We start from the raw sequence: 19,120 nt of genomic DNA, 5'->3' as shown, positions 1-19,120 counted from the left end.
AAGGCTGAGTGGTGACCGTCCATAGATTTATAAAATCATGAGGGTCGTGGATAAGGTAAATAGCCAATATTGTTTTTCCCAGGATAGGGAAGTCCAAAGCTTGAATGTAGTGTCTGGAATGCGGTCAGCCTGATGAACTCATAGAATTTGACTTTCCTGATGGGGGCTGTTAATCTGGTCCAATCAGAGAGCACTGGCTGACAGATCAGAACAAGGGTGTCTGCCTCTCTTCCGCGGTTACGTTAGGGCCCGGGTGTCCTTGGAGAAGGAGCACGCGGTGTCGACCAACACCCTGGAGTTGTTCAGGGAGAGGTGGGCGCCGCAGGGAGTGGAGTGCATCATTTCTCCTTCCAACTCTAATTTGATTTAGTCCCTACCCTCCCCTTCACTGTTTTGATCACACAGCACTGCCCTTTGATGTGAAAGGCAGTGTTTGTCACTGGCCACCCGGGTGTTTTCCTATCTTCCTGGTGGTGGAAATTGAATAAAGATTCGTGTACTTTGTGTCTTTCACTGTGTCTCACACCTGCACACACACACCATGGGTGCTGGGGAAAAAATAAGCACTACTGCAGTTAGGTGGTAGTGTGGGGGTTAATATAAAAAAGGAAAAAAAAAATCAGGGGATTGTCAGGTGGTAGTGTGGGAAGGAAAAAAAAGAAAAAACAAAAAAAGAAATAAAAAGAAAAAAAAACAGAATAAGGGTGTCAGACTCCTTGTTCATTTTGAGAACTGGCTCTGAGGGAGCTGGACCATGTGAAGGATTATTCATGTATAAATACAGGGCGATTTAGTAATGGGATACCAGTCTCTGGAATTACTTCAGTGGTGACCAGAGGAAAACATACTCCTCAAATAATTCACTTGCAAGTGTCATTTTTGATTGGGGTAAGCATTTCCGGCATCATAGAATAGAATCCCCAAAGTGTGGAAACAGGCCATTTGGCCCAACACGTCCACACTGACCCTCTGAAGAATAACCCACCCAGAACCATTCCCCCACCCTAATAGCCTACATTTCCCTTAACTAATGCATCTAACCTACACATCCCTGAACACTATGGGCAGTTTAGCACGGCCAATTCACTTAATATACTCACGTTTGGATTGTGGGAGAAAACCCACGCAGACATGAGGAAAATGTACAAACTCCACACAGGCAGTCGCCCGAGGCTGGAATTGAACCCAGGTACCTCACGCTGTGAGACAGCAGGGCTAACCATTGAGCCACCGTGCCACCCCTACCATTCAAATGGTGTTCCCCAGCTCAGTCAGCCTGGCGAGGGTGCCCACTCCCATCGGAATACCCTGCAATTCATATGTTCCATAGAATCCCTACATCGTGGAAGCCAGCCATTTGGCACATCAAGTCCACACTAACCCTCCAAAGAACTTCCCACCTAGATTGACCCCCTATCCTATCCTTGTAACCCTGCAATTCCCATGGCTTATCCACTTAGCCATTACTTGGAATCCATCAAGCCATTACATGGAAGCTTGACTCATTCAATCTTGCCATCGAAGACTGAGGCCAGTATGTGGAAAGAAAGCATTACTTTTTCTGGGAAATGACATTGGGCAGATATAAAGCAATGAGCAAGTCTGACAACTTGTGGACCCACAGCTTTTTTGGTTATTAGGAGTCTACCTTTCCCTGAGGCACCAGATATTAAAACCTTTCAAATGTTGACAGATTTAGTTAAGGAATATTATGAACTCAAGTCTCCTTTAATTCTCAGGTGCTATTGGTTTTACTGGGAAATTTGATAGCCAGGGGAATCTGTATTATGATTGTGGATTAGATCAAGATGACTGGCAGAGGTATGTGACTTTGGTTCAACACTTAATGAGCTGCCGAGAGACATTTTGGCTTGGGAATTAATGATGTAACCATGCAAAACCCCCATTAGCTGAAACCCAACCAAACTTCAAACATTCATTGTATCTGCCATTGGAAAATGCAGCAAGTGGAATTGGATGGCATGGGATCAGGGATATGCAGCCAAGACAACCGCCTGTGTGACTGCCGCAAGATCCACCGCTGCCGAAACAACCACAAAGTGTATCCAGCACGTCATGTCCCGTCCCCCCCCCGCAGTTGCCACCATCTCAGAACACCACTGGCAACATCGTGTACATCACTTCTGTCCCCACATATGTCACCGGAGGCACGACTTTCGGCCCCCTGACTCCCAGGGTGAGTATCACGTCTGCTGCTAATGTCACCCACAACACCATAACCACACCCCCCCCTCCAGAGACAGTCTCTGCCCCCATTCCCAACACCAGCCCCACACCAGGTAATTTGTGGATCAACCTCTACACCGCTGAAACCAGATGCCGACTCGTGGACACTCCTTCAACTACCCCCTCGACCATGACCTCACCTCTCATCACCTAACCATTATCTCCCAAACCATCGTCAACCTCATCATCCCAGGGAATTTCCCACCAACAGCGTCCAGTCTCATAGTCCGGACACCCTGCACCACCCGGTTCTACCTCCTATCCAAAATTCACAAACCTGACTGCCCCAGTCAACCCATCATCTCAGCCTGCCCCTGCCTCACTGAACTTATCTCTGCCTACCTTGACACTGTCCTGTCCCCCTTGGTCCAGGATCTCTCCACATAGGTTCAGGACACCACCCACATCCTCTACCTCCTCCATGGCTTTTGTTTCCCTGGCCTCCAAAGTCTCATCTTCACCGTGAACATTCAGTCCCTGTACACATCTATCTGCCATGATGAAGACCTCTAAGCCCTCCATTTCTTCCTCTCCCTCCGACCCAACAGTACCCTTCCACTGACACACTCATTCGATTGGCTGAGCAGGTCTTCACCCTCAACAATTTCTCTTTCAAACCAAAGGGGTTTCGTCCAGACCAAAGGGGTAGCCATGGACACCTGCCTTTTCATCGGGTACGTGAACCAGTCTATCTTCCGTAGGTACACTGGCACCATTCCCCACCTTTTCATCTGCTACATCGATGACTATCGGCACCACCACGTGCTCCCACGAGGAGGTTGAACAGGTCATCAACTTCACATACACCTTCCACCCTGATCTCAAGTTCACCTGGACCATCTCAGACATGTGCCTCCCCTTCTTGCACCTCTCCATCTCCATTTCCGGCGACTGACTCAACACGGACATCTATTTCAAACTGACCGACTCCCACAGCTACCTGGACTACACCTCCTCCCTCCCTGCCTCCTGTAAAAATGCCATCCCTTATTCCCAATTCCTCCACTTCTGCCACATCTGCTCCCAGGAGGACCAATTCCACAATAGAACATCCTAGAGGGCCTCCATCTTCAATGACCGCAATTTCCCCTCCCACGTGGTCAATGATGCACTCCAGAGCAATTTCTCCACTTCCCGCACATCTGCCCTTGAACCCCACTCTCCAATCACAACAAGGACAGAACCCCCTTGGTCCTCAACTTCCACCCCATCAACCTCTGGATACATCGCATCATCCTTCGCCATTTCTGCCATCCACAAGCAGACCCCACACCAGGGATATGTTTTCCTCCTCACCCCGTCTGCATTCTAAAGAGACCATTCCCTCCATGACTCCCTTGTTAGGCACCCCACCCACCCTCCCCTCCTGGCACCTTCCCTTACCACCGCAAGAAGTGCAAAACCTGTGCCCACACCTCACCCCTCAGCTTCATCCTAGGCCCCAAAGGATCCTTCCACATTCGACAGAGATTTACCTGCACTTCCACACATGTCATTTATTGTGTCCTTTGCTGTCAATGCAGTCTCATCTACATTGGGGAGACAGGATGCCAACTTGCAGAATGTTTCAGAGAACATCTCTGGGATCCATGCACTAAAGAACCCCACTGCCCCATGGCCAAACATTTTAACAACCCCCCTCCCACTCTGCCAATGACATACAAGTCCTGGGCATCCTCCACTGCCAAACTCTAGCCAAACAACGCCTGGAGGAAGAACGCCTCATCTTCCACCTTGGGACCCTCCAACCACACGGGATCAATGTAGATTTCACCAGTTTCCCCATTTCCTCTCTCCCCACTTTATCCCAGATCCAAACTTCCAGCTCGGCACCGCCCTCTTGAACTGTCCTACCTGTCCATCTTCCTTCCCACCTATCCACCCCACCCTCCTCCCAACCTATTACCTTCACCTCTCATCTTCATCTCCCTATTACATTCTCAGCTACCTTCCCCTCAGTCCCACCCCTCTCCATTTATCTCTCAGCCCCCTTGGGCCACTCCCCCATTCCTGATGAAGAGCCTATGCTCGAAATGTCGATTTTCCTGCTCCTCGGATGCTGCCTGACGTGCAGTGCTTTTCCAGCGCCACACTCTTCGACTCTGATCTCCAGCATCAGCAGTCCTCACTTTCTCCAATTTGATCTGCCAAATGTCTGGCTTTCACACTGTAGGGATTCGATGGAACATATGAGTTGCAGGGTATTCCAATGGGAGTGGACACCCTCACCAGGCTGACTGAGCTTGGGGAATACCGTTTAAATGAAGCCAATTGCAGAGTCTCACTCAGGACATATACTTAGCAGAGGGATTCTAGATCAGCCCACAGCAAAACCCCAAAACAAAGCCAAGCCAACATTTAAAATTTTCTTCAGGATCTGGACCAACAAGCCATTGTAGTTGCTGCCAGAATGCGGACATGAAACAGCGAAAGAGTCCCGCTAGACATAAGTCGAGTAAGAGAACTTATAGGCTGCTATCCAGGTGAGTGTACGCTGACGAAAGTCAACTTACATCCATTTGGAACACTTAAATTGCTTAGCAACTCTGAATCAATCAAAATAAACATCTGCTTAAATGGTCATCTGGTTCTAATGGAGGTCAATACCGGCACATCTGTTTCACTGATCTCATAAACAGTCTTTAACAAAATTCACTCTGGACCCCAACTTTAAGTTAGTGCAAGACCCTGTCTAGACTGAGAACCTATACTAGGGAAACTTTGCACATGAAGGATACAACTTCAGTTCCAGTCTGTTATGAGAAGCAGCTGGTTCAATTAATATTGATTGGAATAAAAGTCTCGAGCCCAAGCTTGATGAGGCGAAATCATTTGTGAAAGATTCAACTAGAGTGACTCGAAACCTTTTGATTAGAAAATGGCTACCTAATTAAATACTTGGAAGTTTCTCAGGAAGATCTAGGATCTATCAAAAGAGCTGAGGCCACTTGCATGTTGACTGGGAATCAAATCCACAATTTTGCCCACTGCCTTTGCTTTATGGGCAAAAATTGACTCAGAAATCAGAAGCTGGAAAGCGAAGGGATCTTCAAACCAGTCCAGTTTGTGGCTTGGGCAGCACTGGTCATACTGATTGTGAAGACCAATGAGTCAGTTCGCTTTAGTGGGATTTTAAACAAATTATAAATTGCTATTCATTAAAACAAATAATAAACTGCTGGATAAATACCCACTCTCTTGCGTAAAGGATTTAAATGCAAAGCTGACAGGGAGCACTGTTCTTCACAAAGCTGGACATGAGCCAAGTGTACTTGCAATTGTGGTTAGATGAGGATTCCATCGTTGATATCCATTAGAGTTGGTATACATTTCTGCCATTTGGGATATGATCACCCTGTGCTGGATGATAGAGAATATTTTACAAGGTCCACTCCAGGTCACCATTTATCTGGATGACATGCTAATGACAGGGAAGACCAATAATGAGCACTTAGATAACTTGGACAGAGTCCTTAGTCATTTCTCCCAGGTGGGCTTACACTTTAGAAGCGAAAACTTTGTGTTCTAGGAACACAAAGTGACATACTTGGGCTATAGAGTCAACAAGATCTAGCTACACCCGTTGGAAGGAAAAGTGAGGGTGATCAAAGGTGTCCGGGCTCCCACATCTGTACTGGAGGTAAGGTCTTTCCTTGGACTGGTGAATTATTATGGAAAGTTCACACATGACCTGGCCTCCATCCTGGCACCTTTGCATCAATTCTTAAAAAAAAGTCAGCATTGGAAATTGTCTCCTGGGAAAGTCATATCTTTCACAGAAGTGAGGAAACAGCTGTCATCCTCTAATGTGTTGGCACGCCATGACCCAAGCAAGATCTAGTATTGACCTACAATGCCTCCATGTACAGCTTTGGGGTAGTATTAGCTCTTAGGTGCTCAATGGAGAGGAACACCCAATAGCATATGCCGCTAGGACTTTGGCTAATGCAGAGTATAAATACGCCCAAATAGAGAAAGGAGGCTTGGCAGTCATATTTGGAGTCAGGATCTTCCACAAATACCTTTACGAATGTAAGTTTGTAATAATAGCAGACCACAAAGCCGTTTTGGGTCTGTTTAAAGAGGACAGGGCAGTGCCGCCCATAGCTTCAGGCTGAATTCAGCGGTTGGCTCCAATACTCAGTGCTCATAATTGTAAATTGGAACACTGTCTGTGAGGCAGGTAGGATTGAGCTGCCTCATCCAATGGTACTGCCACTGAAAGAGTCCGTAATGATTTTTTAATTTTCTGGACACACTTCTCGCCACAACTGACAATATCAGACTTTGGACACAGAAACATCTGATCCAGGCAAAACAGAAACAGCTGGTGGCGATGGGGAAAACCAAAGGGCCATCACTACCAGAACCAAAACGTCTATAGAGCTGGAGAGACCAGACCACAGTAGAGATGGTATATTATTTTGAGGAGCAAGTGTGATTGTCCCAAGTAAAGGCTGCCACCAGATACTGAAATCCATCAAGATCATCCAGGCATTTTTAAAATGAAGATGTTGGCAAGAACTTACATCTGGTGGCCAAGACTGAATGCAGACATAGTCACATTGGTAGGGCAGTGCCCAGAGTCGCAGCAAGGACAGCAATTACAGCCAGCAGCTGCATCACATTCACACAAATAGCCAGGTAAACGCTGGACTCGATTACACATTATCTATGCAGGTCCGTTCGTGGGCTCAATGTTCTTAGTCATTGTGGACTCCCACTCAAAATCACTGGACATGCACAGAGTTCATTCATCAAACACAGGGATGATAAAAGAAACTGTACACATATGTTGCAATGCACAGAGTCCCAGAGGTGTTGGTCACAGATAATGGGCCATCACTGACCAGCAGGGAATTTGAGTATTTCTTAAAATTGAATAGTATTTGACATATAAGGATATCTCCATCCCATTCATCTTATGCTCTGGCAAAAAGAGCTGTCCAAACTTTGAAAGCAGGCTTAAAGAAACAGCCATCAGCTTTACAAGATACCAAACTGTCCCGGTTCCCATTTGACTGCAGGACCACCCCACATGCAATTAAAGGATAGCCACAATAGAGTTGCTATTGGGGAGAAGACTTCGCTCCAGTTTGGTGCAGGAACCACAGGAATGGCCCTATATGGGTAACAGGCATTGTTGACTCGAGGTCAGGTCCAGTGATGTGTAAAATTCAATGAAGTGCAACGACCCGATGACACACATGGACCATATGAAAGTTGTAAACTTTGAAATGGCGTGGGGAGCAAAATGCACCCGGTTCTTCGATACTGTTCCAGATCCCATTGGTTCTCCCTTTCGGACAAGCGTTGAAGATACCTTAAAATCTGAGATGGACATGGCAGATGTTGCCACCTCAACGCCTTTGCCATTTGAAGAAGAGAATCAATTTTTTCAAGATACTCTGGCCGCGAAAGTCAAGATACTATGCGTTACCCGCTGCCCATATCAGAGGCAGAAATGAAGGATCCTGAGCCAGTGCTAAAATGCCCCAGAAGGAGCTACAAAAAAGAAAAAAAAGAACCAGCCTATGTCCTCGGACTTAGAGAGGGCGGGATGTTGTGATTGTAACGAAGTCAGCCAGGTGGACTCATAGAATATGAGTTCCCTGATTGGAGCTATTAATCTCGTTCAGTCAGAGGTCCCTGGCTGACAGGTATAAACAGGTTCTGTTCATTCTGAGAGCTGACTCTGAGGAAGCTGGATCAGTGTCAAGGTCTCTCCACGTGCACATAAATGGCATTTGCAGCTTCACTTTCTCCATCAGCCTACTATGAGGAACCTTAACAAACGCCTTACTGAATTCCAAAGTGTATGACATCTACAGCCCTTCCCTCATCAATCAACTTTGTCATTTCCTCAAAGAATTCTATTCCGTTGGTAAGACATGACCTTCCCTGCACAAAACCATGTTGCCTATCACTGATAAACCCATTTTCTTCCAAACGTAAATAGATCCTATCCTTCAGTATCTTCTCCAGCAGCTTCCCTACCACTGATGTCAGGCTCACCGGTCTATAATTACCTGGATTATCCTTGCTACCCTTCTTAAACAAGGGGACCACATTAGCAATTCTCCAGTCCTCTGGAACCTCATCCGTGTTCAAAGATGCTGCAAAGGTACCTGTTAAGGCCCCAGTAATTTCCTCTCTCACTTCCCTCAGTAACCTGGGATACATCCCATCCAGACCTGGGGACTTGTTCACCTTAATGCCTTTTAGAATACCCAACACTTCCTCCCTCCTTATGCCAACGTGACCTAGAGTAATCAAACATCTATCCCTAACGTTAACATTCACCATGTCCCTCTCCACAGTGAATACCGATGCAAAGTACTCATTAAGAATCTCACCCATTTTCTCTGACTCCATGCAGAACTTTCCTCCTTTGTTGTTGAGTGGGTCAACCATTTCTCTAGTTACCCTCTTGGTCCCTAATATGAATAAAAGGATTTGGGATTTTCCTTAACCCTATTTGCCAAAGATATTTCATGGCCCCTTTTAGCCCTCTTAATTCCTCCTTTCAGATTGGTCCTACTTTCCCGATATCCTTCCAAAGCTTTGTCTACTTTTGCCCATAATAATGTGTTTCAATTTATTTTTTTGCCAAGGGGTGTGTTTATGGGATGTTATTGGATTGGAGCAGTTCCTTTGTTAAGTTGTTGTATAAGTTGGTCAGTTAAGTTTTCTGATAGTTGTTATTCTAAATTCTATTTTATTGTGTGTGTTTCAACTGTAATGTTTAAATAAATTCTGTTTTCCTTAAAGCTGAATGGTTTGACCAACAACATCACACCTGGAATATCCACTTCACATCTGCCTTTAAAATAAGAAAAGTTAGGGCCTAGGTTACCTTCTTAAAATATTTTGAGGGGTCTGGCCTGTTCTATAACACAAATCAAGCTGTTTGCTATCTCCCCAGTAACAGACACAGGTCCACCCTGGGCAGCAGAGTTCCCATCACTAGTCTTTTACGCACTTCACTTTGTCAATGTCCTAGAGCCAGTCACTGAGCTGATCCGCTCTGTACATCTCCCAAACACTGATCACGGGGACACTCAATTCCAACACCTTCTGTCCTCATGGCTGACTATTTCGGAAGTGACTGACTGATTGCCTCACCTTGACCGATGACTCTGGGATGGGGTCCCATGGAACACATGCTCCTGTTAGAAACAGATACACAGTTAGGATCCTGTCTGTAAACACGAACCAACATTGACATTTCATGATGGTCATTCAAATCCAGGGGGAGTCGGGAGGCTCTGTAATCATGAATTATCTTCCTCATTCAAACCACAGTATAGCAATCAGATCTCAATGAGTCCATATCATGTACAAAACATGATGTTCACTATGTTTCATTTCTCTCTGACTCTTTTCTTCTCTAATTTGTATCTCTCAACCTTTCCCTCCTTTCTCCTCTCTCTTTATGTTTTAGAATGAAAGTAATTCTAAATATAAGAGGACTAACAGCACATTGAGCTGACAATGTTGAAAAAAGTGTCTGGTATTGGATTGTTCAGTCTGTTTCTCTAGTTGGTTCTGGAATATCACTGGGAAAATCGGACTTTATTGCCCCAATATCCTTGCCCCTTGAGAAGGTGATGATGAGCTTCCTGTCAAACAATTCCAGTTACAGCAGTGTAGTTCCAGCCACCCACAATGCCGTTAGGAAGTTCCAGGATATTGTCTCAGCAACATCGAGGAACAGCAATATATTTCCAGGTCAGGAGGACAGTGGCTTCGGAAGGGAAATTGCAGGCGGTCATATTCCCATGCATCTATTGCCCTTGTCCTTCTACAGGGGAATAATCATGGGTTTGGAAGGTGCTACCTAAAGAGTCTTGGTGAGTGACATATAAATGTTACACCCTGCTGCTACTGAGCATCACTGGTGGAGGAATTGAATGTTTACATTACTGGAATCTCAACCAGTGTTTTGTGATGTTTTCTAAAGGAACAGTGCACAGCTGGAAATGACTGACAGGTTGTAGTGGGGCCCAGCAGCTTACCTTTCTCAGTATTTACCTTTCTCAGGCAGAAATAAGATCATGTCCTCTGGGATCCCTTGTCTCAACGCAAACTCTTTGAACTCTTCAGTGGTCTCCTTCGTAAGGTGCCTTGTCCTTCCTAGGAGACGGACATTGAGTTAAAGATCCAGAAATCAACCTTAGGAAGTGTGAGTGGAGCAGCTGATGTAAAATCTCTTACCGTACAGGGTCACTGACTTTGAATGGTCCACTCCTTTTGATGTGTTGATCAGGAGAAATGCATATTCTTGGTAGTTTATTTTGATGACTCGAATGTCTGCTGCTTCTGCATAGGCTGTTAAAGAAACACATTAGCTGCTCAATCACTTTCTTGGGTGTGACCCCTTTTCCTTAAAAACTATTATCCACCTCCAATCTCTCTTTCATCTCCAAGGTCATTGCATCCTCTGTTACCTAAGTGCAACCTCAAATTCAACATTATGTTATTTTTCCCATGTACACTGAACACAACAGCTCTATCTCACCACCACATCACTCGCTTCCTCCAGTATCTCTACATTGTCACAATATTTCTCCAACATCCACCACTTGGACAAGCAAAAATGTCCTCCAATTAAATACTAGGAGGTTGTTGTGGTCAATAGAGGCACTTATAGGTACAGCAAGGAAAGAGGTTCTGCAAAGAATTATTACTATTGCGTTTAGTTCTGGTCACCTCATTGTAGGAAGGGTGTGGAGACTTTGGAGACAATGCAGAAGACATTTACTGGGATGCTGCCTGGATTGGAGAATTTGAGGTACAAGGTGAGGCTAGGAAAACTCTCTGGAGCGGCGGAGGCTGAGGGGAGACTTGATAGAAGTTTATAACATTACGAAATGCATGGATAGGATTGACAGTCAGAATCTTTTTCCCAGTGTTGAAATAGCTAAAAGTAGGTGGCATACATTTAATGCGAGAGGGGGAAAGATCAAAGGACATGTGAGGTGCACGTTTCTTTACAAAGAGAGTGGTAGGAGTCTGCCAGGGACAGTGGTGGAGGTAGATATGATAGGGGTGTTTAAGGGATCTTCAGATAAGCACATGATTATGCACAGAATGGAGGGAAATGGACCAAGGGCTGACAGAAGGGAAAATTTGTCATCATGTTCAGCACAACATATTCTGTGTTCTACGTTCTAACTAGGCACCAAACTAATAAGCAGAACCTCAAAGACAATTATATCAGGATTAATACCTGAACCACGTACAAATTGGCATTGGGTAAACCAGGTTAGAGGGATGAACGCATGGCTGAAAGACTGGTGTGGGCAAAGTGGGCTCTTGTTTGTGGGGCACTCACACAAATACTGGGGAAAGTGGCCTCTATACCAATGGGATGGTCTATACCTGAAGCATACTAGGTGTTCTTGTGAACTGCATTACTAATAAAGTATAGCAGGTTTTCAACCAAAAAGCAGGCAGTTCAGGTCCAAATTGGGGAAGATGCAGTGAATCAAAATGCAACGAAGGAAGGAATTAATGTGAGAAATGCCAGGAAGAGATAGAGAATTCAGATATAAGAGCAAATCTCCAGTTAAGATGAGAGGTTATAAAAATAACAAAACTCAAGGTACTGCAATTGAATGCACAGAACACTTGAAACAAAACAGATGAACTAGTAGAGTGGAAAAACAAGACGTGAAAAAGTAGGCTGGAGAAAGAATTCATTGAATGTTTTTGGGACAATTCCTTAGACCAACATGTTATGGCATTAACCAGAGAGCAGCCTACACTAAATCTGGATTTGACCAATAAGATAGTGAAAGGGTTCCTGGATAGCAGTAATCATAAAATGATTGCATTTTTTATACAGTGAAAGGAGAGAAGTGTGGGTCAAGATTACTGTGTTGAATGTTAACAAGGGCACTGAGGGCATGAAAGCAGAACTAACAAATATCAACAGACAATTTAATTTTAGGAATAAGTCAATAGAGATGCAGTGGTAATCATTTAGGGGATATTCCACAAAGTGCAGAATACACACATTCCAACAAACAAGAAAAATTCCAAAGGACAGACCTGCCATCCATAGTTAACTAAAAAAAAAGTTAACGATAATATCAACTCAATGAAAATACATAATTCTGTGAAGATCAGGCAGGTCAGAAGATTGAACAAAATTTCAAAAACAGCAAAGAGTTACAAAAAGATTGATTAGGAGAAAGTGAGGACTGCAGATGCTGGAGATCAGAGGTGAAAAATGTGTTGCTGGAAAAGCGCAGCAAGTCTGGCAGCATCCAAGGAGCAGGAGAATCGACGTTTCGGGCATAAGCCTGAAGAAGGGCTTATGCCCCAAAATGTCGATTCTCCTGCTCCTTGGATGCTGCCTGACCTGCTGCGCTTTTCCAGCAACACATTTTTCAGCACAAAAAGATTGATGACAAGGCAAAAATTAAAGTATGAGAGAAAGTTTGCCAAAAATATAAAAACAGGGGTCCGGAAGAGGACTTAAGGAGCCTGCGAAGGAATATATAGTTTAACTGAGTGGGCAAATATCTGACAAATCAAGTGAAAAGTGGGAAAGTGGGAAATAGTTCATTTTAGTAGCAGAATTAAACAAAAGCATATTATCTAAATTATGACAGGTTGCAGAACTCTGAGATGTAGAGAGATCTGGGTGTTCTAGTGCATGATTCACAGAAGGTTAGTCTGCAGGTACAACAAATAATCAGGTACGCGATTAGAATATTATGTTTTATTGTGAGAGGGATTGAATACAAGTGTAGGGAGTTATATTTCTGTTGTAGAGGGCATTGGTATGATTGCAGGAGTACTGAGTACAGTATTGGTTACCATATTGATAGAAGGATGTTGATGCGTCAAAAGGTTTACTAGACGAATGCCGAGAATGAGCACATTATCTTATGAGGAAAGATTAGACAGGTAATCCTCCGAAGTTTAGAAAAGTCAGAGATGACTTAATTGAGACATATAAGATCCTGCAGTGACTTGACTGGGTGGAATCTGAAAGACCAACCCAACAACGTCCTGGGCCAGAGCATCCACCACAACATCCACGTGATCTGGGACATGATCTATAATTCCCAGAGGGCTGGTCAGTTGAATGCTTTTCTCTCCCTTGAACATGAAAAGGAGTTCAACAGAGTGGATCATGTGTGTCTGGTTAAGACTTTGTGAGCTTTCAGGTTTGGATGCATTGCGTCGCCCGGATCCAACTTCTGCACACGGAGTGTCCTGTGAAAAGTAACGGGTCCCTGACTATGCCCCGCACTTTGTTTTGGTTCATTTGTGGGATGTAGGCATTGCTGACTGGCTGGCATTTATTTCTTGTCCCTAATTGCCCTTGAGATGACGGTGGTGAGTTACCTTCTTGAACCACTGCAGTCCACCTGCTGTGGGTTGACATATAATGCCAGTCAGGAGGAATTCCAGGATTTTAACCCAGTGACAGTAAAGGAACGGCAATATATTTCCAAGTCAGCATAGTGAGTGAGTTGGAGGGGAAGTTGATAGTGATAGTATTTCCATGTATCTGCTGTCCTTGCCCTTCTAGATGGAAGTGGTAGTGGTGATCTTTGGTGAATTTCTGCTGAGCATCAATGATGGAGGGAGTGGTTACTTGTTAATGTAGTGTCAATCAAGTGGGCTATGTTATCCTGGATGGTGTCAAGCTTCTTGAGGATTTTTGGAGCTGCACTCATCCAAGCAAGCATGAAGTATTCATGACCTGACCTGTGTCTTGTCAAAGATGAAGAAGCTATGGGAAATCAGGAGATGTTAGTTGCCACAGTATTCGGAGCCTCTGACCTGCTTTTGTAGCCACTGTGTTTATGTGGTGAGTTCAGTTGTGTTTCTGGTCAATGATAACCCCCAGGCTGTTAATATTGGGCTATGCAGTGTTGATAACGTTATTGAATGTCGGTGGTTAGATTGTGTCTTCTTGGTGATGGTCATTTGTGTGGCACAAATGTTACTTGCCATGTGTGCGCAGCATGGACTGCTTCATTGTCTGAGGAGTCATGAATGGTGCCAAATGCTGTGCAACCATCAGCGAATATCCCCACTTCTGACCTTATGATGGAGGGAAGGTTATTGATGAAGCAACTGAAGCTGGTTGGGCCTAGGACACTACCCGGAGGAAATCCTTCAGAGTTGTCCTGCGGCTGAAATGGCTGCTCTACAACAACCACAACCATTTTCCGATATGCCAGGTATGACTCCAACCACCTGACAATTTGCCTCCGATACCCATTGATTCCAGTTTTGCTCGGATTACTTGATGCCATACTCAGCAAAATGCAACCTTGATGTTAAGGGCTGTCACTCTCACCTTACCTCTGGAATTCAGCTCTTTTGTCCACATTTGGACCAAGGCTGTAATGAGGTCAGAAGCTGATTGGCCCTGGTGGAACCCAAACTGGGCATCACTGAGCGGATTATTGCTGAGCAGGTGCTAGTGGATAGCACTGTTGATGACACCTTCCATCACTTTACCGATGATCCAGAGTAGACTGATGGCATGGTAATTGCCAGGTTGGATGGGTCTTGTTTTTATGTACAGGACATCCCTGGGCAATTTTCTACATTGTTGGGTAGATAGCAATGTTGTAATTGTACTGGAACAGCTTGTCTAAGAGGTGGCAGGTTCTGGAGTACAGGCCTTCAGTGCTCTTGCCAAAATGTTGTCAGGGTCCATAGCCTTTGTCCCTATCCAGTGTCCCCAGCCTTTTCTCGATACCATGTGGAGTGAATTGAATTGCCTGAAGATTGCTATCTGTAATGCTGTGGACCACTGGAGGAGGTTTAGATGGATCATCCACTTGGCATTTCTGGCTGAAGGTTGCTGTGAAACATTCAGCATTCTCTTGCACTGATGTGCTGGCTCTTCCATCATTGTGAATAGGGATACTTGTGAGTTGTTTATTTGTCCACCACCATTCATGATCGGATGTGGCAGGACTGAGAGCTTAGATCTGATCCGTTGGTTGTGAGATCACTTAACTGTGTCTATCACTTGCTGAGAATGCTGTTTTGCAAGTAGTCCTGTCTGCAGGCTTCACGAGGTTTACACTTCATTTTCAGGTATGCCTGACTTTGCCCTTCTGCATTCTCCATTGAATCAGGGTTGATAACCTGGCTTCAGTAATCATTGAGTGGGGGTATGCCAGTCCATGAGGTTACAGATTGTGCTGGAGTACAATTCGGATGCTGTTAATGGCTCACAGCATCTCGTGCATGCCCAGTCGTGAGTTGTTTGATCCATTTGAAGTCTATCCTATTTAGCACGGTGACAGTGACACATAATATGATGGAGGGTATTATCAATGTGAAGGTAGCACTTCTCATAAGGACTTTGTAGTGGTCATTCTTATTGATACTGTCATGGCCAGATGCATCAGTAGCTGACAGATTGGTAAGGATGAGGTCAGGTATGTTTTTACCTCTTGTTGGTTCAGACCCAGTCCAGGAGCTACATCCTTTAGGACCCGATCAGCTCAATCAGCAGCACTGCTGCTGAGCTACTGTTCGCGGTGGACTTTGAAAGCCCCCACTCAGAGTACATTTTGCAACCTTGCCACCCTCAGTATTTATTCCAAGGATTGTTCAAGATTGAGGAGAACTGATTCACCAGCCAAGGGAGAATGGTACGTAGTAATCAGCAGGAGGTTTTCTTACCCATGTTTAACCTGAAGGCATGAGACTTCATGGGGTTCAGAGTCAATGTTGAGGACCCCCAGGGATACTCCCTAATAAATGTATCCCACTGTGCTACTGGGTCCGTCCTGCCCTGTGAGCTGGTGGTGTCTGGGACATTGTCTGTAGGGTATGATTCCGTGAATATGACAATGTCAGGCTGTTGCTTGATTAATCTGTGAGAAACCTCCTCCAATTTTGGCACTAGCCCCCAAATGTTAGTAAGGAGGGCTTTACAGGGTTGGCAGGGCTGTTTCTGCCATTGTCTTTTCTGTTGCCTAGGTCAATGCAAGGTGATCCAGTTGATTTCATTTCTTTGAGACTTTGTAATGATTGGCACAAATCGCTTGCTGGGCCATTTCAGAGGGCAATCCAGAGTCAACCACATTGCTGTGGATCTGGAGTGACATGTAGGCTAGACCAGGTGAGGATGGTGGATTTCCTTCCCTCAAGGACATCAGTGAACCAGATGGGTTTTTCTGAGAATCGACAGTGAGACACCTATCAAGGCTGCACCCGAGCCAGTCAGCTTTATTCTCTGTTTCTGTGCCTCTTGCATAAACGACAGTCAGGTTTAGTTCAGCCTGAGCCTTTCGGCAAACGCTGATGACATGCTCCAATGTTCACAGACCTAGCCAACCTGCAGAGTATGGGCAAGTGTCAGGAGGACTACTCTGCGACATCCTCCGCAAGGATTAACTAAAGCAAGTCCCTGGCAGGTGAAACCCCTGCCCGAGGAGATCTGGTGCTTCATGTAGAGTTCCATTCACCTCCTCCATCCAAGGTGACCACTGGACAGGACTGCTCTAAGTTTTGTCCCGCAGGGCGTGAGTGCTGGTCATAAACCCACTGATAGCTGCCATGTTGTGGTCACCTCGGTCCCTCCCCTGGTTCTGTCATCACCATCCAGAAAAAAACTTGTTGACTTTTTCTGGGACAAGAAGCAATACTGGGTCACCACTGCAGTTCTGAGGTGGGGCAGTGAGGCACTGGTGTACCTTCTCTCGCAGGTAGCAACCTTCCACCTTCAGACCCTGCAGCCATACTTTTACATTGAGCCTCCTTCAACATGGTGCACGCTGAAGACATATTTCTTCCGCCAGGTGTGCGGCCTCCAGTAAGATATGTAAAAACTGTTCATGGAAGACCTGTTCAGCCTCAGGTCTTCTTCCAGGAATCGCCTATCTTCTATGTGGACCTGATCACTGTCTGGGACCTAGTCGGCTCATGCTGGAGCTCTCCCCCTACGGGAGTGACAGCTCTTATCAGGGAGCCATTGCTCAGGAACAGGTTCCTCCTCCAGCGTGATTTGTACTGGCAGAGGAAGGAAAGAGCTCAGGATGTGGCAATGACCTGAGCCAGGGGCGCACTGATGAAGGAGGAGTAGGCTGTGTAATACCAGTACAGTTGACCGCGAGGGCTTCAGTCCACTTTCGGTTCGTGACCCAGGCTCAGCCAGAGCCTGATGAAACTGAAGCAGTTCAGGCATGCGGTGGGCTTCCAGGTGAATTAACCCCTGTCCACCCGCAACTCAACATCAACCCCGTGCAGCATTCTCTCCCCCTAGTGATGTGGTGCCCCACAATCTGACCCATTTCATGGATACCCACCCAGTGCCCCATGCCCCCAGGTGTTACTTGTTTGGGTTGATGCTGCGCACTGTTCCACTGTTGTGCCTTCACCTGCCTCCCAGACTCATCTTGGCTGGCCATTTTTCCATCCAGCAGTGGAGAATCCCAGTGGAGGGCCTTGTACAAAGGGGTCCTCCCATCTTACATCAGGGATCTGTGGTGGAGAATGCTTCATGCAATCGTAGGCTGAGTATATTCACCGGATGACAGTGAGGCCTGCAGATGCTGGAGACGAGTGTTGAGATTGTGGCGCTGGAACCACACAGCAGATCAGGCAGCATCCGAGGGGCAGGAGAATCGACGTTTCGGGCTGGAGCCCTTCATCAGGAATGGATTCCTGCTGAAGGGTTCCAGCCTGAAGCATCGATTTTCCTGCTCCTCTGATGCTGCCTGACCTGCTGTGCTTTTCCAGCAACACACTCTCAACACTAAATTCACCAGATGCCAGGCCAAGTAGTTTTTGTAGCCTGGAAGAGTTGGCAATTCATATCTTTGGTAAATATTTCAATTGGCTGGCCCCTTTTGGTTCCTGAAGGGGCTGCTGTTTAAATTTTGGTTGCATTTCAGACCCATGTTCCTCATTGGCCAAGCAAATCTTATATCCTATTTGTGAATAGTAAGATCACAGAAACAGAGAGTTTGTGATTTGATTGTGTTGATGATTTTTGGGTCACCATTGGCCAGGATACCAGAGAGATCTCCCCTGCCATTTTCCTATTTTAAAGGGTTAGAGGGTGGAGCAGGCAAATCTATGAACCTTCTCATGGCTTTGTTCCTGGGCCTGACCATTGACAGGTCCAGGCAGCAGACTGAAGAGGGCTCGGCATTACTGACCATCTGCCCTCTTTTGCAATGATGTATGCACTTGGATGTCCCTGAAGAGGGAGTACATGGTGCTCGCTGGCAAGGTCAAGACCTTTCGAGACTGAAGAATGTGAGGGGCCTGGGGTGCACCACTGCCCCAGACTACTTATTTTAATTTAGTGAATCTATGTCTCATTCTCTAAGTTTCCATTTGACTTTTTAAATTGATGTTTGATTTCAATACAGAGTCCCAGTAGACTGTTTTATAATCGTTTTCAACATCTTATTTTAATAAAAGAACAGAGGGAGTTTCACGCTGTATCTGACCGCATGCTGTCACTATCCTCGAAGCTTTTAATGGGGACACTATGGAGGAGATTTTTTTCTGTGTGTAATGGTGAGGTGTTGAATGTTATCCTGTCTCAGTTGGGGGAACACTCTTGGTACTAACGAGAAAGTCATTGTTCCCTTTTTGCTTTCACTTTGCGATTTGTCCAGTTTGAAGCGAGCATTCACTCAGGGTCTTTCAGGAGAGAATTTATCTACCAATGAGGTAATAGCACCATGACCAACCCTGTCTGATCATGGCCTAGAATCTCTCTTGGCTGAGCAAATCTTGTATCCTATTTGTGAACAGTAAAAGCCCAGAAACAGAGAGTTTGTGATTTGATTGTGTTGATGATTTTTGGATTACCATTGGTCAGGATACTAGAGGGATCTCCCCTGCCCTTTTTCTACTTCAAGTC

At 45.5% G+C, this 19,120-nt stretch overlaps 1 protein-coding gene across 1 annotated transcript in view; it reads right to left on the bottom strand.

Annotated features, from left to right (window-relative positions):
- LOC122564692 (protein AMBP-like) overlaps window positions 1-19,120 on the bottom strand; it is a 40,227-nt gene that overhangs the window by 9,724 nt on the left and 11,383 nt on the right. The window contains exons 4-6 of the mRNA XM_043719799.2: window positions 10,465-10,578; window positions 10,282-10,383; window positions 9,373-9,416 (exon numbers count right to left, since the gene is read on the bottom strand). Of these exons, the coding sequence (XP_043575734.2) occupies window positions 9,373-9,416; window positions 10,282-10,383; window positions 10,465-10,578 (260 nt within the window). The remainder of the gene's footprint in view (window positions 1-9,372; window positions 9,417-10,281; window positions 10,384-10,464; window positions 10,579-19,120) is intronic.

Source organism: Chiloscyllium plagiosum, unplaced genomic scaffold, assembly GCF_037043375.1.
Source record: "Chiloscyllium plagiosum isolate Xiang-an unplaced genomic scaffold, Cpla_swu_hap1 HiC_scaffold_21, whole genome shotgun sequence".
In the NCBI taxonomy this organism is placed as follows: Eukaryota; Metazoa; Chordata; class Chondrichthyes; order Orectolobiformes; family Hemiscylliidae; genus Chiloscyllium; species Chiloscyllium plagiosum.
Note: the sequence above shows the minus strand (reverse complement) of the source record. Positions and strands in the feature narration are given on the sequence as shown.